General features: G+C 34.8%; 1 protein-coding gene and 2 pseudogenes across 2 annotated transcripts; 2 read left to right on the top strand and 1 right to left on the bottom strand.

Annotated features, from left to right (window-relative positions):
• The first annotated feature begins 489 nt into the window (after positions 1-489).
• LOC132167208 (uncharacterized) lies at positions 490-6,111 on the top strand. The gene is made up of 5 exons (XM_088513828.1): positions 490-1,958; positions 4,662-4,740; positions 4,862-5,072; positions 5,436-5,583; positions 5,885-6,111. The coding sequence occupies exons 1-5, from the start codon at positions 630-632 to the stop codon at positions 6,011-6,013; spliced, it is 1,896 nt and encodes a 631-aa protein (XP_088369954.1). The 5' UTR covers positions 490-629; the 3' UTR covers positions 6,014-6,111.
• A 10,838-nt stretch (positions 6,112-16,949) lies between these two features.
• On the bottom strand, positions 16,950-21,311 carry LOC132166388 (D-ribulose kinase-like; annotated as a pseudogene). Its single transcript, XR_015911314.1, has 7 exons — positions 20,984-21,311; positions 20,299-20,438; positions 19,949-20,201; positions 19,708-19,841; positions 19,406-19,494; positions 18,852-19,128; positions 16,950-16,995 (listed from the first exon to the last, which is right to left on the bottom strand). The product of XR_015911314.1 is annotated as a D-ribulose kinase-like (transcript).
• An 893-nt stretch (positions 21,312-22,204) lies between these two features.
• On the top strand, positions 22,205-24,400 carry LOC148587431 (uncharacterized; annotated as a pseudogene).
• Positions 24,401-24,860: the final 460 nt, after the last annotated feature.

Genomic DNA, 24,860 nt, shown 5'->3' with positions numbered 1-24,860 from the left:
GTTGAGAAAATTTTTCTTTTTAACTACATCACCATTTTAACCTAAAAAAGACTTTCATACAAATCCTTCTCTCTCTCTCTCTCTCGGCTTCACCTCTATTTCTCTCTCCCTCTTCCTCGGCTTCTCTCTTTCTCCTCTCACGATTTTCTCTTTCCTTTATCTTTTTATTTTTTTTCCTCACACCTTCTCCATGCTTGTCTCTGTTTTTCACTGAAATCTTCAACTTGGGCTTCTTGGACAAGTTGTAAGGCTGGATTTTGTTCCGATTGAACTCAGATTTTGTGATCAACTCAAACAACTTCTTGTATCATCAGAGTTTGCCTTGAAAACAAACGGCGTCGAATGGGTTACAATGTAATATTTGAGTTAAATCTTTACTTCCCAAACTAGGAGATGTTTCTAGGTTCTCCTAGTTTAGTTTGGGAAGTAAAAGGGAATTATTCTCCCAGTACGGAAAGGATTAGTAGTCCGAGTGGTATGAGTATTTGTCTTTTTTTTTTCAACTCTATTTAAATCCCACGTATTGGATCAATGATAACAATCAAAGTTTATTCCTCCTCTCAAAAATCCACGCCATAAAGTCCGGGAAGAAGGCCCCCCAAATCTTACCGTTCTCGACTCACTCAACCATGGAAGAAGGCATCCCAAAAAAAGGAAAAATGAAATGTTTCCGGGAAGAAGGCATCCCAAAAAAACGAAAAGAGCGCACCTCTGCGAAGAAGATGCCGTTGAAAGATTTTATGAATCGGTCTCCTCCCCATACTTTCTCTGACTCATCCACGGAAGAAGGCAGCCCCCCAACGAAGGAAAAACTGAAATACTCAATGGATGCAGACAAGTACTACGTGGACCGACACCTCGGCCTGGCAGCGACAGCGACGTTATTTCATCCCCGGGTGAGTCGTCGTCGTGATCGTAAGATTTTTTCTCCCTGTGCTTATGACATATTTTTCTGTGTGCCTTCCTTCGAGGCGAGGGATGACGAGGATGTTGTAAATGCGTGTGGGGCTTTGAAATGGTATACCATTACTATTCACGCGAACGGTTCCGACAAGGTATACCCAAAACAGTTAATTCCTTTCTGGAATGGAATAATTCCCTTGTCCAGTGCCTTAGCAGCCCTAGACTCCCACCTTTACTGTTTTGGGGGTATGAACTATTCCCATGAGCCACTTCGCCAAGGATATAAATTACGGGTTAATCCCGGTATGGCTAAAGAATGGGTTCGTGTTTCTCCCCCGATGATTTCTAAGAGATGTAACACTGCGGCTTCAGTTCTAGGGGGTAAGATCTACGTTAGAAATTATTTCCCTCCTCATCATACTGCTGATAGTTGGAGTGAGGTTTTTGATCCGGTCAATAGAAAATGGGAAACTTTACCTAATCCTCCAAGTTATCACCATGATAGTCTGATGCCTCTGATCATTTATGCGGTTCTTGAGAATCCCGACAGGATTATTGTAGCTTTCAGTGTACCCAAAGACACCTCTTCTGCTATCTTCTATGAGTATAGTGTGCATGATAGATCTTGGAAAGAGCTTGCACCTGCAAGGCGCAAACTACACCCTATGTGTCGTATGGACTGGCTAGAAAGACCTCTAAGTGTAGGTAATACACTGTATTGGATCGAACGCAAACATGACGTACACATATTGATTGCCTATGACTTGAAGTTGGATGTGTGGCTAGAAGGGCGTGTTGAAGGTCTTGAAAGTTCTTGTTTATCCTACTGTGAAGTCACAGGAGGTCCTGGACTTCCTAGCTTGGTCCACCTGGAGAGGGAGAGGTTCTGCTTTTTAGAATGTACGCTAGCTGATTATCTTCATTGTATGGCGGTCGATGTTTCTCGTATGAACGATGGGACTTTAGGAATATCAGTTGCTTGGGAGCATAAATATAAGGTGGAACCAAAGCTACGCAAGGGAATACCCCATGTGTTAACATATTGCACTAAAATTGTAAGACGATAATTCATTTTGTCAACAATATTATTTGTATTGTCATCCTATGTACTTTTGGGCTTTATAATGCTAAATTGTTCTTATACGTATTGTACTTTCAATGTAAACCTTGGCTATCTTTATGTGTGTGCGCATGCTTCTTATGTTACTGGAATTATCCAGAATTCAAAATCCTTGCTAATACTTAAAGATCCTAAAATGTTTTCATGTGTAGTATTTTTTTTTTTTTTTTGCAATTTTTTCTTAGCCTAGGTAAAAAAATTTCCATCCCAGCCGAGCCACCCAAACATGCCTTAAACTGCTGAACATAGTTTTGTTTTTTGTTTTTTTTTTGAACTGTTTTAACAAGTACTTGAGTATTTGTGGCTCTAACAGATGAGAGTAATATTTTTTGAAATTGATATCAATGGCTGAAATATAATAGTCCTTCATTTCTGATGAATAATAATTTCAGTCTTCAATGTAATTTTTTTGTCAATCAGACAGTGTCTGATGAACTCTGAGCTCCAAGCTGCACCAATCATCTAAACGAATCTAATTAACAAAATTCTTCGCTGACATGTTACAGTTTGAGTGTGTTTGGAAATTTAGTTAGAATTATATATATGGGTGTTACAGACTATTCTATTGGAGATCACTTTGAGCAGTGGGACCTTTTGGTCTGTTTCAATCTTATTATATTAAGTGAAATTAATTGATTTAGATAATGAATAGGTCTTTGCTATGTTGAACTATTTTTTTGGTTATTTAGCAATATTTTTTAGCTTATGAAGGTGAGAAAGGAGAAATCCGTATATCACACCCTGAACATGCTTAGCCTTGATGTGACAAAAAAGTGTCTTGTTACTGAGGGTTGGAGTCCTGTTTTTGCAACAAAACAGGTATTCAGTATTCTTCTCCTTTGTATATATTTGGACCACCCTGAATAAAAAATTTCGGCTATGATGTACATGTGAATCTTTTATCCACTTACTCAAAAAACAATTCTGGACTTGACTTTTGCAGATCCAGGATGCATTGTAGAGGGTAGCACTTGACTCTTAACTCCCAAGTTGGAGCAATTTTCCAGGTTTTGCAAACAAAAGGAGTTACCGCCTACCTATTTTCGCACAAACAAATTCATTTCTCCTTTCCAAGAATAGTTAATGCATACGGGTGGGTTTCTCTTTAACGTTGTGTTCACTTTATGTTATATTAATAGTTGAACATTGTTGTTGATGATTGAAAGACATATGGAGTGTGTGCTAAGTGCCTGCTCACATTAATGCCTCTAGGAGCTTAGAACTATCAAGTAACCCATGTCTAAACCACTAAGGGTTGGCTACATCTGTTTAGAACTTCCGCTATTGTACATATAAAATAAAAAATAAAAAATAAAAACCTTCCACTATTGTATATTTGTATTCCCTTTATTTCAATTGAAACTTGAGTCTCAAATTGGTACTTTTGAGAGCATGAATTTGCAAATTTGGACAATAGCCTTGAGCAAAGCTCATATAGTGATCATGTGTTCAAATCCCATACACTTAAAACTAATACAAATGTGTTGCTGCACCATCTTGAAACTCCATCCACTAGACTAATTCAAACCAATTGCTGCACCACACTGAGCAAAGTATATAATTCTCAATTCAAATTGAAATAAAGGGACCAAATTGAAATTACGATCAAACTACAAGGGGAAGAGTGTATTTGAAACTAGTAATGACTTCCTCAACACTTACTTGTTTTGCTATTCCCCTAGGAGAAGGGATTTTCATTTGATCATATGTTGGGAAATCTTATCCACTTCATGTAATTTACTTGTATTGATCTCATTTTTTGTCCACCAAATCAGTAGATGGCCATAATGTAGGTGAACTGAGTAATAGGGAAAGAGAAATCTGTGTTATATTCCTCATTTGATGGCATAGTAACCATTTATGAAGTTCAACAATCAATCTGAAATTCACTGTATATCATTTTTTGCCCTAGATCTGTTGATCACAGTTACATTGTGAATACATGAGGATCATCAAATTTCATGAATTTTTGGCAATATGCTGAATTTTTATGTCTTAATTAGCGGTGGATTTTGCTGATATTGCTGTAATCAACAACTGCATCCTCGTCCCATAACCTCTTTATATCCATGTATGTAGAAATGCTTTTCTTGAGAAGAAATCATTCTCATATTGTGCTTGCTAGCTTTTTGTTTTTTTGTTTTTATCATATTTTCTTTTATTAGGTTCTTTGACAGCTAGTAGACCTACTATATCCTTCTACATGCAAGCTGCGGATTTTTAGTGATTGATAGGGATTCTGAACCTGCTGAATGATTTTAAGGTTTTGTGTTAGTCAAAGTTTTAGCATGGGTTAGTTGGATTTGGACGAGTATTAGGTGGCAACTCAGTAACATGTAATTGAAATGTATTACTTACCAAAATAAATAAATAAATAAATAATTGAAGTGTCTTGTTAATGAAACCCTGCAAAGTCAAGTATATATACAAGTGTACAATGCATGAATATTTCATCCATTCACGGTGAGAGATTTATTTTGCTTTGTTAAAAAACCATTATCTTGACACCTTTTTCATATGAATAGTTTGTTTGACATTCAAGCTTCTATATTTAAAATCCGGTCTGTAGTTTTGTTTTTGATAAGTTTGAATTTCTTTGCGGTAAATCTAATTAAATCACTATTCTGCCGTTTTACAGAAGCTTGGAGACATTATGGAAATAATGTTTGGTGTTCGTTATTGTATTTTGATGATGGCACTCTTCTCAATCTACACAGGTTTGATCTACAGTGAATTTTTCTCGGTCCCATTTGAGCTGTTTGCTCCCTCTGCATATGCATGCCGTGAATTATTGTAAGCTCTTTAAGCATATCATTTTTATTTTGTATTTTTTGGCAGATATATATTCTACTACAGTGGGCTTGATTAAGATGCGTCCCACTTATCCATTTGGCGTAGATCCTGCATGGCATGGTACCCGCTGTGAACTGCCATTCCTCAACTCTTTGAAGATGAAAATGTCGATTCCTCTTGGGGTGGCCCAACTGAACCTTGGGATCATATTAAGCTATTGCAATGCCAAATTCTTCATGAGTAGCCTGAATATCTGGTAACATTGTGCTATTTGGATTTTTGCATACTTTAAGCATTTTCATTCTTTTCAAGATCTGTCATAGTCAGTAATTTATAGGTTAATGTGTGTAGATCTCTCTCTCTCTCTCTCTTTTAAGTAATTGTCTCGAGGGAGAAGAAGAGATTCGAACTAGTGATCTCCACTTCATTTGGTATGGTCCGTAACCGATTGAGCTATCCATTGAGATCACGTGTGTACATCACATATTTACTTTCACATATCTCACCATTGAATTAATTTTATTGCCCATCTGTCAACTTGTTGTCAACTTCAACTTACATTTAGCTGCATTATTCCAGGTTCCAATTTGTTCCCCAGATAATTTTTTTTTTTAAACAGTTTGCTTAGCTACCTGTCCATTCTCATCCTTGTGAAGTGGTGCACTGGTTCAAAAGCTGATTTATACCATGTAGTGATATACATGTTCCTCAGTCCTAGTGATGATCTTGGCAAAAACCAGCTTTTCGTTGGCCGGCAAACAGTGCAGGTTGTCTCTCTTTTAGTTTTTTATTTTTGAATAATTTTAAATTTATAATGTTATTTGAAAATAACAAGTGGTCGTTCCTTACAATTTTCTAATGTGTTCCATTACCAGCTTGTGCTATTATTACTGGCCTTTGTTGCTGTACCCTGGATGCTAGTTCCAAAGCCTTTCTTTTGAAGAAGCAGCACCAAGATGTATGCTTGTAGATTCCTCATAGTCCTGTTACCAATACCCTTACTCAATTTTCGATTGTAGCATTATTTTTCTTTATATTCTTTTGGTTCTGATAGTTATGTGACTTCAGCAGCACCAAGGCCACTCCTACACACCGCTTGAGAGCGCAGAGGGCACCTTTCAACTAAGTCAAATCATGAATCCCATGGACCATGGTCATGAGGAGTTCGAGTTTAGTGAAGTTTTTGTACACCAATGATCATTGGGTGATACCCATGAAGAAAATAAATAATCAGACAATTCTTAGTTTTATTTAGGTTATTAGTATTTAATTTTATAATTTATTTAAAATTTAAGAGTTAAGTCTAGTTTGGTACGTGAAATGTGTATTCCATTAAAAAAAATGAAAAGTTATTATTAAGAATGAAGGAGAACATTAAAAAAAAATAATAAAAAAATACTTATTCTTATTTTTGGTGACTAACATATATGTCATAATTGAAATTGAAGTAAGAAAAAAAAAACTACATGATTTCTGATTAATTAGTAAGTTAATCATGAAAAAATAACAAAATTTGAGATGCTATTAACTAACATTTGAGGGTACCTTCTTGGAAGACCCTACCTTGCAATTTGTCCTCGTCTCGGGTCTCCTATATATATTTTTATATTTTTTTTTTAATTTTAAAAATCCCTGATCAAATACAAAAACAATACCTTTAAGGAATAAAAAAACAATGAAGAAAAGAGTAAAGGAAAAGGAGAAACAATTGAAAAGCAAACACAAAATGGGAAAAAAAACTAGGGTACCGTGCATGGTTGCAGGTTGCAGGACATATTCCTCTCTAGCTAGTAGCCGTAGGTAGTGCGTGAACCTCAAGAATACTTTAAATTCATATTTAAAAAGGGTGGAGGGCAGAAAACATGACAAAAAGGCCAACTAGCATTTTAGCCATTTACATTTTTGCCCTTCTTGTCTGTTTTTACTTTTTAACTTTTTTTCCACGCACGATCCGCAGAGCAGCAGTACCTGTTGCTCTACACAGACTATACACATAAGTTGCCCAAATCCTTCACTTGGAGGGCAGAAAACATGACAAAAAGGCCAACTTTTTGCCCTTCTTGTCTGTTTTTACTTTTTGTCCTTTTTGCCCACGCAGAGCAGCAATTTTGTTGCTTGCTGCTCTACAGACTAGCCCAAATCCTTCACTTTTTACCAACGAATCAGTTCAGATTCTCCTTAGCCTTCCCTCGTCGAGCTCTCAAAATTGTCCATGTCCAGCTTTACCCAACGTTCAAACGGAATGCTTCGAATTCCAGAGTGATGGTCAAGATCTGTGCAAGCGTGTTCCTCGCATCCCTCAACCACGGGTACTCTTATTTCTTTTTGCTCTTGTTTCTTGTTGTTTTCTTACAAAAAACAAAAAAAAAAAAACCACGGGTGCAGTAGTTTTCTTGCTTTTATTTCCCTCAAGTTTTTTTTTTTTTTTAATTAAAAAAAAAAAAAAATTGTATAGAGCTCAAGTGTTGGATGAACAAGGTGCAAAACATGGATGAACCACATCGAGACTTGTTAAACATCTGGGTATTTGACAAGGGGGGAAATCTCCTAGGTTTTGGAGAGAAGGGCAGAAAAATGATAAGGACTATAGCGAATCATGTCTATACGCTTCCTATTTTTGCGGTAGACTGACCGACTGAGTGTTCATCGATCCATATGATATGTGTATAACATTTCCCTATAATGCTGAATGTGCAAAGGACAATCAGGCACAACTTTGTGAGGGTATCAAGATTGATACTCTTGATTTCTGATGTTTGGTGGCTGAACTTTTAAAGGAGCCGAGGATGTATGAAAATGAGGTGTTAAAACCTTTACCGATCGATCTTCAGTTTTTTTTTTCCAAGCTATTTTTAATTGGTCTCAGTTCACCCGATTTCAAGACGGTTAAACAACATAGTTTTTACTCATTGTACCATCTTGCAACTTTCGACGCTCTAGATCGATTTATATTTATTCATTTGATTATAGAGTTTCGTGACAAAAACCGTCGATATTTTGAAATTAACCTCCAGTTGAATAGAGCTGATTATATGTTATCTGACTGGACAACAAAGTTAACGAGGGGCACTTGTCTGCATTATTCTATGCAAAGATCCTTAGATGGACATTTGGGGGTGCTGCTGATGATAATTCAGCTAATTTTTTCCTTGGATTTGTGAGAAATGTTCACCACCATTTCCTTAAGAACTGTGGAAATAAGGTATTTTCTTTTAGTTTAATTGGTCAATTTTTATAATTGAATAAATTATATATACTAATACACTTTTTTTTTCTCTCTCTTCTTTTTCTTTTTTAATTACAGGCTAGTATTGCACCAAAATTTTAGATGCAGTTTTGAGGGACTTTAATGGCTGTGAAACATTCTTCAAAAATTGCAAGGTGTATAGAGTGTTGAAAAAACTGCCATTGAGATATATACCAGAACACTACATGGAAGTAGACCTAAGTTTCAAGGACTGATTGATGATCTACTAGTAACGATTCAAACCGAGACTTCTAATTTGTTTGTTTGTTTTTTTTTTTTTTTTTTTCCTTTCCTTTTCTATGGATGTCCATGGCGCAATTTATGGTTCTTTAGTGTTCATTATACATTTTTTGTTTCTCCAATGACGGTGGTTTGTGGTGAGATTATATTTTTTTCTTAAAGAGTTTATACAGTGGACTTGGCAGTATCAATATTCAATAGTGGTTAGGTCTTTTGTTTATTTCTAATTTTTTTTTTTTTTGAAAAGTGGTTACAAGTTTTAAATATATAAAAATAAACAAAAGACCCAACCACTATTGAATATTGATACTGTCATGTCCACTGTATAAACTCTCTAAGAAAGAAATATAATCTCACCACAAACCACCGTCATTGGAGAAACAAAAAATGTATAATGAACACTAAAGAACCATAAATTGCGCCATGGACATCCATAGAAAAGGAAAGGAAAAAAAAAAAAAAAAACAAACAAACAAACAAATTAGAAGTCTCGGTTTGAATCGTTACTAGTAGATCATCAATCAGTCCTTGAAACTTAGGTCTACTTCCATGTAGTGTTCTGGTATATATCTCAATGGCAGTTTTTTCAACACTCTATACACCTTGCAATTTTTGAAGAATGTTTCACAGCCATTAAAGTCCCTCAAAACTGCATCTAAAATTTTGGTGCAATACCTCGGAAATAAAGTGTTGATCGCTTCATCAAATTCTTCACGAAATTTAGCCTGTAATTAAAAAAGAAAAAGAAGAGAGAGAAAAAAAAAGTGTATTAGTATATATAATTTATTCAATTATAAAAATTGACCAATTAAACTAAAAGAAAATACCTTATTTCCATAGTTCTTAAGGAAATGGTGGTGAACATTTCTCACAAATCCAAGGAAAAAATTAGCTGAATTATCATCAGCAGCACCCCCAAATGTCCATCTAAGAATCTTTGCATAGAATAATGGAGACAAGTGCCCCTCGTTAACTTTGTTGTCCAGTCAGATAACATATAATCAGTTCTATTCAACTGGAGGTTAATTTCAAAATATCGACGGTTTTTGTCACGAAACTCTATAATCAAATGAATAAATCTAAATCGATCTAGAGCATCGAAAGTTGCAAGATGGTACAATGAGTAAAAACTATGTTGTTTAACCGTCTTGAAATCGGGTGAACTGAGACCAATTAAAAATAGTTTGGAAAAAAAAAAATTGAAGATCGATCGGTAAAGGTTTTAACACCTCATTTTCATACATCCTCGGCTCCTTTAAAAGTTCAGCCACCAAACATCGAAAATCAAGAGTATCAATCTTGATACCCTCACAAAGTTGTGCCTGATTGTCCTTTGCACATTCAGCATCATAGGGAAATGTTATACACATATCATATGGATCGATGAACACTCGGTCGGTCAGCCTACCGCAAAAATAGGAAGCTTATAGACATGATTCGGATTCGCTATAGTCCTTATCATTTTTCTGCCCTTCTCTCCAAAACCTAGGAGATTCCCCCCTTGTCAAATACCCAGATGTTTAACAAGTCTCGATGTGGTTCATCCATGTTTTGCACCTTGTTCATCCAACACTTGAGCTCTATACAAATTTTTTTTTAATTAAAAAAAAAAAAAAACTTGAGGGAAATAAAAGCAAGAAAACTACTGCACCCGTGGTTTTTTTTTTTTTTGTAAGAAAACTATCAAAAAACAAAGAAACAAGAGTACCCGTGGTTGAGGGATGTGAGGAACATGCTTGCACAGATCTTGGCGTGGAGCATGACCATCACTCTGGAATTCGAAGCATTCCATAAAACCGGACATGGACAATTTTGATACATTTTGAGAGCTAGCGGAGTGAAGGCGAAGGAGAATCTGAACTGGTTCGTTGGTAAAACGTGAAGATTTGGGCAACTTATATGTAGGGGTGTAACCGAGCCGAGCTTGGGCTGTCCAGGCTGGGCTCGTTCATTTTTTGAGTCAGGCTCGAGCTCGAGTCGAGCCTGACTTCGCTGCTCGAGTTCAGCTCGACAGGGTTGGAACCCTGTTCGAGCTCGACTTTTTTATTACTGAATTAACATGGCTATCAAAACCAACAGCAACTAATTATGGGGAGAAAGGATCAGCCTTTGAAATAGAATTATTACTATTGTGCTCAATGCACTTATTCCCAGCTAAGGTTTTTCACTGGGAAGTGATTATCTCAGATCAGATGAAACTCATGAAAGCAGTTAAATAATAAAATAAAAAAAATAAAAAAAAATTTAAAAAAGGGAAGCAGTTAGAAAACATAAACCCATCAGAAAATCCATGAACAGTAGCTCTCAAATTTATGCCACTAAAGTCCAATTTAAGCACAATGGTCATTCAGTTGCATGTTAACTAAAGGTAAGAAAGCAAGATGGCGATCGAGGCAAACCGAGAGGCGAGAAGCGAGACAGCGAGACGGTGAGAGGCGAGGTGAGAGGCGAGAGGCGAGACGGCGAGAGGCGAGGTGAGAGGAGAGCATCGCTGCGAGCCTGCGAGCGCGTCTGTGTGAGGAAGTCAGGAAGAGGAAGGGACGACGGCTGTGTGAGTGTGAGAAAGAGACGGCCATTAGGATTTAGGGTTAGGTTTTTTTTTTCTCTTAAAGATTAATTTATAGTGCACCTGGAATTAATCTTATGTGTGCATTTTATGGTGACACTGGTTCTATTGATTAAATCCAACGTCTAAGATTAAATTCAATTAAATTGGACGGCCAGTATTAAATTTAATCAATAATTCAAAATTCAAAATTTAAGAATTAAGAATAAAAATTGTGTTATTTAGTATTATTTATGGTCAGTTTGATATTTCAATTTTAATAATTGCGATTTAAAAATTTTGTTTATTCAATCATGTTTTTTTTCTTTTATATTTTATATTAAGTGTTTTTTAAATGATAATGTCAAACGTTTTATGTCACACTCACACGCACCAATAATCTACCATTATATATTCATATTACATATAGTATTATTTAGTTAATATATTAAAATGTTAATATTTAACACGAGTCAAGTATATAATGTCAATATTAATATATATTGTATCTTATATGTAAACATTTATATACTTATATAGTTATATGATTGTATCATTATCTAATTTATATGGGTAATGGGTCAATGTTAATTGTTATAACTTATATACTTATATTATATATTCTCATTATCACGATTCATGATATATAATTTAAATTCAAATTGTTAAGTTTTTACTTACCGTAAATTGTGATTATAATGTATAAATTATAAGAAACAAATTAGTTACTTAATTATTAATCATTTAATCTAATAGTAATACTCAAACTCTAAGTAATAAATTCATAATGATTTAATGGTCATACACTCATACTTAAATTTTATGATCATATTATCTTACAATTAATATTAATATTATCTTAGATATCATATCATGTAATATATCATATATGTTTTATAAGAATAAAGTATATAATTATAATGTATTGATTAAATAACACAATAACTTATGCAGATATACCATATGATTATATAATAATTAATGATTATATGATATACAGTATACGATTCCAATTTTCAAAGTATAAACTATCTATTTATAATATTTGTATTAAATGACGCAATAACTTGTACAGTTGTACACTTGTACTATATGATTATATCATATGATAAAATGATTAATGAAAATATCATATATTTCTTATTATATATATATATATATAAAATATATATATACACATATACATAAATAACAAAAATATAAAGGTATATAATATATTTGTTATTATTGAGTAAAAGAGTAATGTTGACTATATATTGTTATTTGTTACTTAATATAAAATATACGAGCCGAGTTTAATAAGCGAGATGAGCCTTATCCGAGCTTGCTCACGAGTTTAGCCGAATCGAGCCGAGCTTGCTTTGTTTAATATTCGAGTTAGGATTCGTATTCACAAAATGCTTCATTTAATATTAAAGTCGAGCACGAACTAAGCTTATGCAAGCCGAGCCTAAACTTACTCGCAAGACGCTTCGCTCACTTCACATCCCTATATATGTGTAGTCTGTGTAGAGCAGCAAGCAACAGAATTGCTGCTCCGCGCGGAAAAAAAGGAAAAAAGTAAAAACAGACAAGAAGGGCAAAAATGTAAATGGCTAAAATGCCAGTTGGCCTTTTTGTCATGTTTTCTGCCCTCCACTCTTTTTAAATATGAATTTAAAGCATTCTTGCGGTTCACGCACTACCTACGGCTACTAGCTTGAGAGGAATAGGTCCTGCAACCTGCAACTACAGAGGCAGACTTCGTAATTTCCTGCAACCTGCAACCTTGACCATTGCACGGTACCCTAGTTTTTTTCCCATCTTGTGTTTGCTTTTCAATTGTTTCTCCTTTTCCTTTACTCTTATCTTCATTGTTTTTTTATTCCTTAAAGGTATTGTTTTTGTATTTGATCAGGGATTTTTAAAATTAAAAAAAAATATATAAAAATATATATAGGAGACCCGAGACGAGGACAAATTGCAAGCTAGGGTCTTCCAAGAAGGTACCCTCAAATGTTAGTTAATAACTAAGTAGATGATAGTTTTCTATAAGCATCTCAAATTTTGTTATTTTTTCATGATTAACTTACTAATTAATCAGAAATTAAATACTAATAACCTAAATAAAACTAAGAATTGTCCGATTATTTATTTTCTTGGATCATGGGTATCACCCAATGATCATTGGATATCACAAATGATGCTGTCCCATTTGAGTAGTTGCTTGGAATAAAACTTCTTCGAGAGTGTTTGAATACAAATTTTTCTGTTTTATCTCGGATAAAGTTACAACCGCTAAAAATAAAGTTATTAATAGTAGGCAAACTTAGAATACAAAACAGAATTATAGGAAGAAAAAAAAAATGTTTCCATACAAATTTTTTTTAAAAATTTATATCTCGCATATAAATTTATTTTACCTATTTCTCTTGATAATCTATTATTAACAACTTATTTTCAACTCATTTTTACCGTAAAGGAATACTATATATTCTCAATTTGTGGCTTATCTCAAACAAGAAAAAAAATAAAAAATAAAAATATTCATAGATATTTACAATATGTTTCCTAGGACAACTGGGGTCTGTTGGAAATTGCCTTGAATTAATCAAGCCATGAATCCCACATGGGTCAAATGGTTGGTGGAGTTCACCAACCAAGCCGTCAAAGCAATAGTGAAAGGTTGTTGCACCAACCAAGCCGTCGGAAGAATAGTGCATGGTTGTTGCACCAACCATTCTCACCAACCCTTCTACACCTATATAAGGAGCATCAAGCTTCAATGCTTCAAGTATGCTAAGACAAGAATAGTATAGAGAGAGAAAAAGAAGGAAAGGTTGAGAGAAAAAGGTATAGAGAGATAAGTCTAGTGTTAGGCATATAAGAATTGCAGATCACAACATAGAAGAGTTGTGTGCAATCTCTCTCTGAAATATCTCTTGTAAAGTCTCCCCGTTATTTTCTACCAAAGTAGTGAAATCTCTGCAACTTGGTGGATGTAGGCAGTATTGGCCGAACCACGTATAAATTTCTTGTCTTGTGTATGTTTGTGCGTGTTTATAGTACTAATCAAAAATACACGTGTATGTTCTGTCTAGGAAAGATTGGATTTTAAGTGAGACCGGTGTGACTCCTCCAATCTTACCTGAGAACGTATCGAGCTGTATCTTTGGTAAAAATACTATTTACCGTACTTGTGTGTTGTTGTCTTCTTAACAGATTGGATCCCAAGATCCTAAAGAGGAATTAGTGGCGCCTAATTTCCTAACAGGGTCATGAATCATGGTCAACACACAGCACATTGGCCACATTTTTATGATTACCTTATCCCATCAAATCATTTACATGTATGTATGAATTCAATATCCTTACGAAAAATTAATCACATCATAACATTTCTGCCGTTAAATGCATTTTGAGGTTGATAAATTCATTGTTTGTGAAGTATGTGTTCATGGATGCCCTATACATTAACCGGTTGTTGATTGAAAATTGTAAACTAATATTCGAAAGAAACAGTTGCTTAATTACAACACTAATTTCATAATCGGTATTCTTGTGGTGATTGTGTTGAGTACTATCCAACAAATTGTCTATCAATAACCGAAGAATATGAGTTTTCCGCTTATGATCAACACGAATTGAATTATAATCAAATTGGCTTGGGTTGTTTACCAATGTCAGTAATATACAATTATACAATTCGAACAATTTTAAGTTTACCTAAACAAACAAGTATATATATATAAAATAAGTAATTCCTTTAATTAAAGATAAAGAGTAATTACAATTAGTAAGCTTCAATTTGGATATCTGAGTATATCTGTAATTATTCAAAATCTCTCTCTCTCTCTCTCTCTCTCTCTCTATATATATATATATATTTTCAAACCACTCTCTAAGATAAAAGAATGATATTAGTCCTGGAACTGTACCTACATCAATTCACATTCCTTAGCATTTAGTTTTCGTAAAAAATAAAAAATAAAAATTCTTGGTGAGGTCAATAAGCTTATGAAAGAAAACAATTGATTATTTATCTCTTTACATATAATGGATTTACTATGACCGATACATGATTTTTTTGGGCTCATTTGGTTCGTGGAATGCGTATTTTATCAGGAAAGAAAATAGTTATTACTGGGAATAGAAGATGTTGAAATTGAATAATTATTACAATTTTCTAGTTTGGTAGCAACACATATTTTATAATTAGAATTGAACTAAAATTAATAAAAACCCCATTTGATTTCTATTTTTTTCAAATCTGAAATTTAAAAAAAAAAAAATGGTTTAACTTGTGGTGGTTGACCACCCATTGAGGTGGTCAGCCAACCACATGATTTTTTTTTTTTTTATTATTATTATTTCTGAGAAAAAAAAAGAAGAAGAAGCTATTTTGGAAAACCTTGTCCTCCCAATGCCAATGGAGGAGTCAAATGGTACTTTTTATCTAAAATAGCTAATAAGAGTTGTAAGAAACCCCCCACATTGGATTAGCCAAAAAAAAATGCAAAATGGATATTTGATTGGATTAGCAAAAAAAAAAAAAAAACTATATATAGCAGCACTTTTCAAATGAGGCATTTTACTTTTTATTGTTTGTCTCATTTTCCAAAACCTTTCCCATTTTTTAAGGGATCATTATGAGAATATTCTTTCACAATTTTTAATAAAAATATATTAAAAAAATATTTAAACGATATAGATAAAAATATAACTAATCAAATGTAAAAGACATTTAAAAATTCATTACCTAAACTTGATAAAGTGAGTTTTGATGAGCTATTTTGAATAAAAATAGTTTGTCTCCTCCATTGGGAATGCTCTATTCATCTCATTTTTTTAGAGGAATAATTATTCTTGTGTGGATAAGATTTGTTATTCCCATGTCAATAACTATTCGCAGGAATAGACTCCTACCAAACAAAAGAATGACTATTCCATGAGAATAGTCATTCCATTCCAAGAGTCTATTTCGCAAACCAAACGGACAATGTTTTTGAGATAAAGTCTTATATTAGGAGGTACAGGAGTAGTATTACTTACCAACCCAATTTATTATGCTTTTTCGTTGGGATGGGTTCTTGTGTGTATATCTTTAGACTCCTACTAAACAAAAGAATGACTATTTCATGAGAATAACTATTCCATTCCAGGGGTCTATTTCGCAAACTAAACGAACAGTATTTTTGAGATAAAGTCTTATATTAGGAGGTGCAGGAGTAGTATTACTTACCAACCCAATTTATTATGCTTTTTCATTGAGACGGGTTCTTGTGTGTATATCTTTATTCTATATTCTATCAAACTTTCATTTTCTAGCTGTCGCACAACCTCTTACTTACGTGGGAGCCATAAATGTGTTAAACATATTTGATGTCATGTTCATGAATGGTTCAAAATATTACAAATATTTTAATCTTTGGACCGTTGGAGATGGGGTTACCTTGTTGGTTTGTTACGTTTGAACTTTGAACTCAATCATTTCGATCATTCTTTTAGCTCCTTTGATAGGTGCAATTGTTGTGGCTCGCCAGTAACCGAAATACGAATTAAACTTTGTTCTGTGTTATCATATCCATTTCCCCTCACTTCAATTTTTATATGAAGATTGATTTTGCCACGTCCCTCTCAAGGGTTCGCTTCTCTGGGTTTGCGCCGAGGGTCTTCGTGAGAAGCTAAAGGAGGGGTTTTGTCTTGCTTTCAGCAAGGATCTTTTCTTTGCTACGACTCATGAGGAGGTGGGGTTAGGTCTAGTTTTCAGCAATGAACAATTATCCCATGGCTTAAGAGATAACGTGGCAGTGGGAGAATCTCTCCCTCACGCAGGAGGAGGCTGAGGAGCATGTTAGAGTGACACATACGGCCACATTATCAATTGACAGACCATGGGATATTAACCACCACATTATCGGTTGAAGATTACTGTCCACATAGTGTATTTGCTCCGAATGTCCCAAAACCGACACATCTGATTTTATAAAGTAGAAACCTGATAAAGACAACCTCCAAACAGGAACTCCAAGTAAATCAACTTTGCTCAGCCTATCATTATTCTAACTCTTGTAAAATGGCATATAAATACTTGGATGAAGAAATAAATCACCTCTAATCCATCACATTCTGGGATTTATATTATAATAACTAGTCCAAATGCCAAACCTGAAGATATCATTAATGGGATTACCCAGTTAACAAAAAGGAAGAACAGAGGTATTTTCCACAGCCACAGGTAACAAAACCCCATGCAACACTCACAACTTCAGCTCTGGCATGGACATATAAAACTTGAAACTTTTTTTTTTTTGGTGATATTTTAGATGATAATCAGAGATTAGTCGGAAATGACAAACAGGTTGCATCATTGATTTACAAAACTTGAACTTAGGCCAAAAACCTTTGATCTCTTTACAAAACTGTCAAACAAACATATGCCATATAAATAGTTTTTGCTAAGAGCCAGTGGTAGAGCCATGATTTTTCTCTTAGGGGCACCGAACTAATGAAACAATATTACTAGCAATGAAGTTTAAACATTATATAAAAGAAAAATTCAAATGAGATTCTTTGTATACTAACATTACCTAGAATTAAAAAGGAGTATACAAAAGTATATCTAGTCAACTTGGACATAAATATTATACAAAAAAGAACATAAAAATTTCACCAAAGTTCCTATAATAGTGGGACCCATAGATGTTTTAGATAATGGAAATCATTTATCAACATTTTTTAGCTAAAACTTTCAGTTATTTATTTCTTGATATAGATAACTAAATCATTTTCAAGAAAGTCGTCTTCCATCCTGTTGTAAAGTCTTGTTTTAATGATATCTATGCTGAAGATGCTCACTCTATAGTACTAGTAGCTGTTGAAGCCAAAAAAGTTAACACAACGCAGTTGAAAACAATCAATTCAAATTCATCAAAAGAAGAACAAAAAAATCCATTCAATAAGAACTAGTTTCAAAGAAATATGCTTTATTTATTTTTTTATTTTTTTAAACTTTCATCATAGGCCAATTCAACTAAATACCAAAAACTCAAAAAAAAAAAAAAAAAACCTTTGATATTGGCTCATACAGTTTTTCTGGATATATTTCATTCTCACATAATTTTGCTCCATAAAAACATAAAATATTATTGCTACTGTTGATTTGGCTTCTATGTTGAATTTTCTATCATTCTTCTTCTTCTTCTTTTTTTTGGATAGATCATGGGACTCATAGATACCTTAAAAAAAAAAAAAAAAAGAATAAACCCAATGACCGACATTTATCTACAATCAGGACATGCAAAGAGTCTCAGAATAATGGTAAAACGGCAACAAGTTGATACATACAGAAGACGCAGCCAATTTTTTCTCCGTCTATTAATTGTTGTAGTGTACTCCATGGTAACATTAAACAGAGATACCTAAGTCCTCACTTTTAAAGTCTACCTGCTGTACTTGCTTTACCGCAGACAGAAATCCACAAACCAAAAGACATAGAATGTAGAAATATCAGGGTTGAGATGTCAGTTCTAGTTACATTGTTGTCTTCAGCCAGATTACAACCAAAAGCAAGATTAGTTATTTCAATATCTGCCAAACCAGGGGAGAGAGAGAAAGGACGGAGGAGGGGATGGCAGTTTCCCATAACACATGTCCACACAACATACAACATCTAAATCGTCAAAAAAAAAAAAAAAAAAAAAAGGTGTCCCTAAGTAGCAGATGGCCAAGCTCCAACTAGGTGCCTTAATTTTGTAAATATTTTCAAGGCCATTCAAGTTGCAATTTATTTTCATATTACTTACCATGAAGGATGGTGCAGTCGCAAAATTAATCCCAACATATTCAACTTTTTTTCAAAACTTGTAACCATGTATATACCTTAATATGCAAATAATAGGGTATGCTTCTCAAAATTAAGATTCAAGCATGTATAAAAAGGATTAATATATAAAAATGAGTATCTATTAGATTTAGAATGACTCTTACAAATTCCATAAAGAAGTTAGGTAGAGATTCATTACCTAGGAGCCATCTTTGGATCTGCCATGGGAAATCTCTCTCCAACTGTTGGCAGAGGGTAGTAGTCTAGTGGAGAGGTTTTCATGGGATTAATCTGTTCACTTAGTTCTCCAACTGCTCATCAGTAAAAATTTGTCCAAGAACAGCTCCACCGGTATTTGAAGCACCTCCAACTAGCCACTTATCATCTAGACGATGACTATACACCCCAGATCGTGCATCCTCGATCCTACTGGTGCTCAGTAATTTGATAGCAAGGGTTGAACCCAAAGAAGTGACCTAAATATCAGCATTACAAACAAAATTCATGGAAATTCAGAGAACAGCTTAATTGCATCAATGTAAAGCAAAAAGTTCCTAGGAAATTTTAGAAATCATCTAGACAGAAAAAAAACCATAGCACTATGAAATGCAATGTCTGCAGTAGGGTGAATTTCACATTTGGCTCTATGCTGAAATAAATGTGACGTCTAAAACATGGAAATGGAAACCCTAAACATGTGTTACAATTTCCTTAATGATTAAATGAGAAAGGTAAGTGTAGCAGATATCTCACAGCTTTCCCTGGTTGTGATGCACAAGCGGCAAGAAAGGCGGCTATACTATCAGTGGTTCCAGTGCATACAACACATTCTTTTGGAAAACCTGCACAGATGTATTTTATAAAATTGAAATTACATGAAATCTTCCAAAGGAATTTTTTTAAAGAAACGTTTTATCAAAGTTGTCAGTTCCCAGCGAATAACAATTCGACCAAGCTTCCAATTGATACCAATGTATCTAGAAATTGTGTCTTGGAAGAAAATTACAGAGCATATAGGCTTCATTACCAGACTACTTAATACAAAGAAGACATACCATATTGTGTTCTAACATCCTCTTTTAAAAAGCCAATTGGACTTCCAGGAGCTTTGACAGAAGGCAGAAGTTTAGAATACGGATGCGAGAGCAACCAGGGTGGATAGGGAGTCAAGTTCAGGATCATAGCCTACCTGTGAAGGGTAACAACAATCAAAATAGTTTTTCCAACACAAATTTTTGGCAATTGACAAGTGGTAGAGGTAGCAAGTCCTGAATGGAAAGAAATAGTCAAAACTACCTTCAACGCATTATTGGAATCGGTCGCTCCAAGATTTCCATGAAGAAGCCACAACAGCCAATCTGCTTGATGCAACAATGCTGCAGAATCTTTATTTGAATCGTAAACATTCCACCATGAGACGAGCTTGCACAGAGTCGAGGACCCAGCACAAACTGTATGGTTTTCAAGAGCGATAGACATTACTATCGGTAAAGCATCAGAACAGCTCTCATTGTAGAGGAAAGGTCTCCACAATGGTTCTCCTGTCGTGCTGCAATACCAAATTCAGAATGCCCTCTTCAAATGCATCTTGACATGGGAAAGGAAAACAAGGCAAACGATAGGGGACAAATCTCAAAGGTACCCACCCGTCTATAATTATAGTAGTTGCAGAAGTCCCATCAATGGAAATGGAAGCAATAAGCTGGCGAAGATGAAATGGAACGTCTTCAAGCAGCAAGAGAAGTGTTGATTTCCAAGAATGTATCCAATCTATTGCGTCTTTGCTCTTTCTAGACATCAGAAACAAAATTCTCAGTTCACCTGGGCAATAAATTTTGTTGCAGTAGTACATATAACCATTACATTCTTCTTGTTGAGCATCATTAAGCACATAAGGTGAGTGTGACATTCCATAAAATTAGTCCCACATTGGTTAATTACTAAGTGAGATTGAGATTGGAGTGGTTGTACAAATGTAGCTAAAATTTTCCATGAGTCGATACAAATGATATGCTTTCCTGGATCCTCCCGAAGTGAGAGCTAGTTCATGTATAAAATTTCTATGCAAATTTGGTAATGCGCAGACAATTTCTGGAATAAAATCTAACCCAACAATTTATTCATCCAAAAAAAAAAAAAATCTAGCCCCACAATTTACTTGGCTCGCATCACCAAAATTTCAAGACCTTATTTTTTTTTAACATTATAAAAATTCTCTCAAATGTTCAAGACACTACCATGCCCAATATTATGCAGTCAAGAGGTTTAGATTGCTAAAAACACTTTGCATACATTTGTAAATAAGAATTCCAAAAGATAAACTATTATTACCTTATATAGCAGATATTCCCTCTTTCCTTCAGCGTGAATTGTCCCTTGCTGATACGATGAGCGCAAATCTCGCACCAGGCGTGCCAAAATCCATTCCAAGATAAAGCCGCTCCCCGACTTGAAGACCCACTTCTGGGTTACCTTCGTGGCTCGCAAAAATCATTGTTTTTGGTCTTGGTTTGCTTGCAATATCACATAACCCACCTCTTGAACTACAATATCCCAAATTAAGCGTAGAGTAAACACGTCAAACAGTGAGCATTACTGTATAATAAACGCCATGGGGAGAGAGAGATGTACCGTGTTTTGGTAATGAGGGCCGGAGGCAGTAGGGAGAGAGATGTAAAGTATTTTAATTAAAATAAAAGATAAATTACTAAGTGAGATTAATGTTTAAATTATGAATCTTTGATGATCTAATATATATTTTCGGTGGTGGCTTGAGAGCTAACTCTCGTTTGTCCAAGATATGCAATTGGAGCCCAGGCCCATAGCAACGGTTTGAAATCGTTTTTTTTTAATGAATCAAGTGTCTTAATGCCCTTATGATCTCTCTTTATTAAAGCACATCTCTCTCTCCCTCTCACCCTAAACGCACGTCTCTCCCTCTACAACAACAACAACATTTCAAAGCCCTTTTCTAGAAGTTAACGGTTACGCAAAGTTTATTTGATCAATTTCATGGAAAGCAAGGACAAAAATATGTGACTTCGAACTGTGATTTAAAGTATAAGATATTTGAGAATGTTGTATCTTTATGTTTTTATGTATAATTTTTTTGCGATTGTAAATAAGAAAATTTTTTTTGTACCAAATACCGTTTTGAATTTGGGATTAGGTAGAAATCTGAATCTATTTCAGTTTTGTTTGTGAAATTTTTTGTTAAGTTTTTTTTTTTTTTGGGTATTAAGCTATTCTTCATTTGAATGCTTTACACTTGCCCACATTCATTTCCACACTTTGTTAGGTAGTTTTTAAAACCACATTCATTGCATATCAGATTTTGAATTTGCATGCTAAATATTTTGCTTGTGAATTTGTATTCTTTCGACTCCTGTTTAACTGTGAATAACATCCATTCAATGGTAGAGTACGAATTACAAGCCGTCATGTATCAAACCCACAAAGATATTGCACATTCCCCATGTCACAATATAAAATCAACTGTTTCTCCAACTCATTTACTCGTCAAGCCAGAAATTTATGACAAACTACACAACAATGGGACAATCAAAATTCAAAAAGGTACACAAAACCCAAGCTCGTATCAAAATGCACAATCAAGCTAAACAATTTGTAAGTGCTCCATACTAAAACACACATACTTTAGGCATCTCCAAATACAATCCTTTGAACAGAGTGTGTCACAATTTGTAAGCCCTGCTTGATTCAAAGTTCTGCATATGAAAATCACAAATTCTGTATATCATTTTACAAATGCCACATGCATGAATATACTCAGATTTCTTCTTTATCTACTTTTACATAATGCTAGATTCATGCATGTCAACTATTCTTAGTCATGGACATATCACCATGTCCATGCAGTAGAAACTCTAATATTTTCAACCTGAACGACGTAGCTTTAAACAAAGAGGATTTGATTGTGGGCCTAAATGGGCCCATATTGTGTAATGCACATATCTCACATTAACCTCTTTAGCAATTGGGAAGATGGATGCGTGATTGAAAGTGTTGTAGCTAATTAATGAAGAAGAATTCTCGCAAGGCTTGAAAACCTAATCCGAATGGTTATTATGAAAATCTAATATGCCCACCATAAATCTAGTGTTCCTCACAGTTGAGTATTTAAGATGGGTGATTGAATGAGAAAAATTTATATATATATATATATATGGTGGTTGAAGCCCGAAATTGAGGAAGGTGTTTCCTAGCAACAATCAAATATCGACATGGCCGGGAGAGAAAGATCTTGTGGTTGAAGTCCAAGAACTTAATATATATGGTGCAATATATAAAGGCATGAAGCCTTGTGTTTTAATTTTAGAGTGTGCAATTAAAAGACGTGATTCATATCATACGGCCTGTAGCTACATCATCCATTGTTTTCTAAACTGAAACTGATTCATATCTCTCTCTCATCTATCACTGAGCGATCAATGGGTTCTCCTAGTGGTAGAGAAAAAGGCAGCAGGCACCTTTCCTCTTCCAGGAAAGAAGGCATCAGTCCAACAAAAGGAAAAAGGAAATACTCCTCCTAGAAGAAGAAGGCATCTCAAAAAAAAGACAAAAAAAGTCAGTACTCCATCGATCATATGTTTCTGAATTATCAAATATTCGGTATCCAAGAGCACATCATGTACATGTATCTCATTCTCATGATCGTCATCGTGCTTCTAAGATCTTTTCACATTGTTCTTACGACATCTTTTTCTGTGTACCTTCCCTGGAGGCGACGGGCGTGAAGGATGTTGTAAATGCGTGGGCAGCTTTGAAGTGGTATATATACCATTACTATATATGCGAGCGGTTCCAACAAGGTATACCCAAAACAGTTAATTCCTTTCTGGAATGGAAAAATTCCCTTGTCCAGTGCCTTAACAACCCTAGGCTCCCACCTTTACTGTTTTGGGGGTATGAACTATTCCCATGAGCCACTTCGCCAAGGATGTAAATTACGGGTTAGTCCCCGTATTGCTAAGGAATGGGTTCGTGTTTCTCCTCCAATGATTTCTAAGATATGTAACACTGCGGCTTCAGTTCTAGGGGGTAAGATCTATGTTAGAAATCATTTAGCTTCTCATCATACTGCTGATAGTTGGAGTGAGGTTTTTGATCCGGTCAATGGAAAATGGGAAGCTTTACCTAATCCTCCAAGTTATCTCCATGATTGTCTGATCATTTATGCGGTTCTTGAGAATCCCGACAGGATTATTGTAGCTTTCCGTGTACCCAAAGACACATCTTCTGCTATCTTCTATGAGTATAGTGTGCATGATAGATCTTGGAAAGAGCTTGCTCCTGCAAGGCGCAAACTACACCCTATGTGTCGTAGGGACTGGCTAGAAAGACCTCTAAGTGTAGGTAATACACTGTATTGGCAATGGATCGAACACAAACATGACGTAAATATATTGATTGCCTATGATTTGAAGTTGGATGTGTGGCTAGAAGGGCGTGTTGAAGATCTTGAAAGTTCTTGTTTACCCTACTGTGAAGTCACAGGAGGCCCTGGACTTCCTAGCTAGCTTGGTCCACCTAGAGAGGGAGAGGTTCTGTGTTTTAGAATGTAGGCTAGATGATTATCTTCATTGTATGGCGGTCGATGTTTCTCGTATGAACGATGGGACTCTAGGAATATCAGTTGCTTGGGAGCATAAATATGAGGTGGAACCAAAGCTACGCAAGGGAATACCCCATGTGCTAACATATTGCACTAAAATTGTAAGACGATAATTCATTTTGTCAACAATATTATTTGTATTGTCATCCTATGTACTTTTGGGCTTTATAATCCTTGCTAATACTTGAAGATCCTAAAAGGTTTTCGTGGGTATATTATAGCAATTGGCAAGATTTGTGTGTAATTGATGAAGAATTTTTGCAAGGTTCGTGATGCCTCATGATAACCTTAATTACCTTTTTGTTTGATTTGATTTTAAAGTTAAAAAAAATTTCACCATTGGACCGTCAAACTTATCGTTATCCACTAATTATGCCGATTACATCATTATGCATGCCAAAATAACGTATAAAGCTCGACATTTTTTTTTTTTCTTCTATAAAAGTCCTTTGGGTTCGGTGATAAAGTTTTCCCACAAATTAAATTCAAAGAGGGAATCTGTTTTATGCTTATTTAATTTTATTAAAAATGTGTTTCCAAATAGTAGCTCAATCGGCTGTGGACTACGCTTAA

Source organism: Corylus avellana, chromosome 2 (genome assembly GCF_965113065.1).
Source record: "Corylus avellana chromosome 2, dhCorAvel1.hap1.2, whole genome shotgun sequence".
Classification (NCBI taxonomy): Eukaryota; Viridiplantae; Streptophyta; class Magnoliopsida; order Fagales; family Betulaceae; genus Corylus; species Corylus avellana.
Note: the sequence above shows the minus strand (reverse complement) of the source record. Positions and strands in the feature narration are given on the sequence as shown.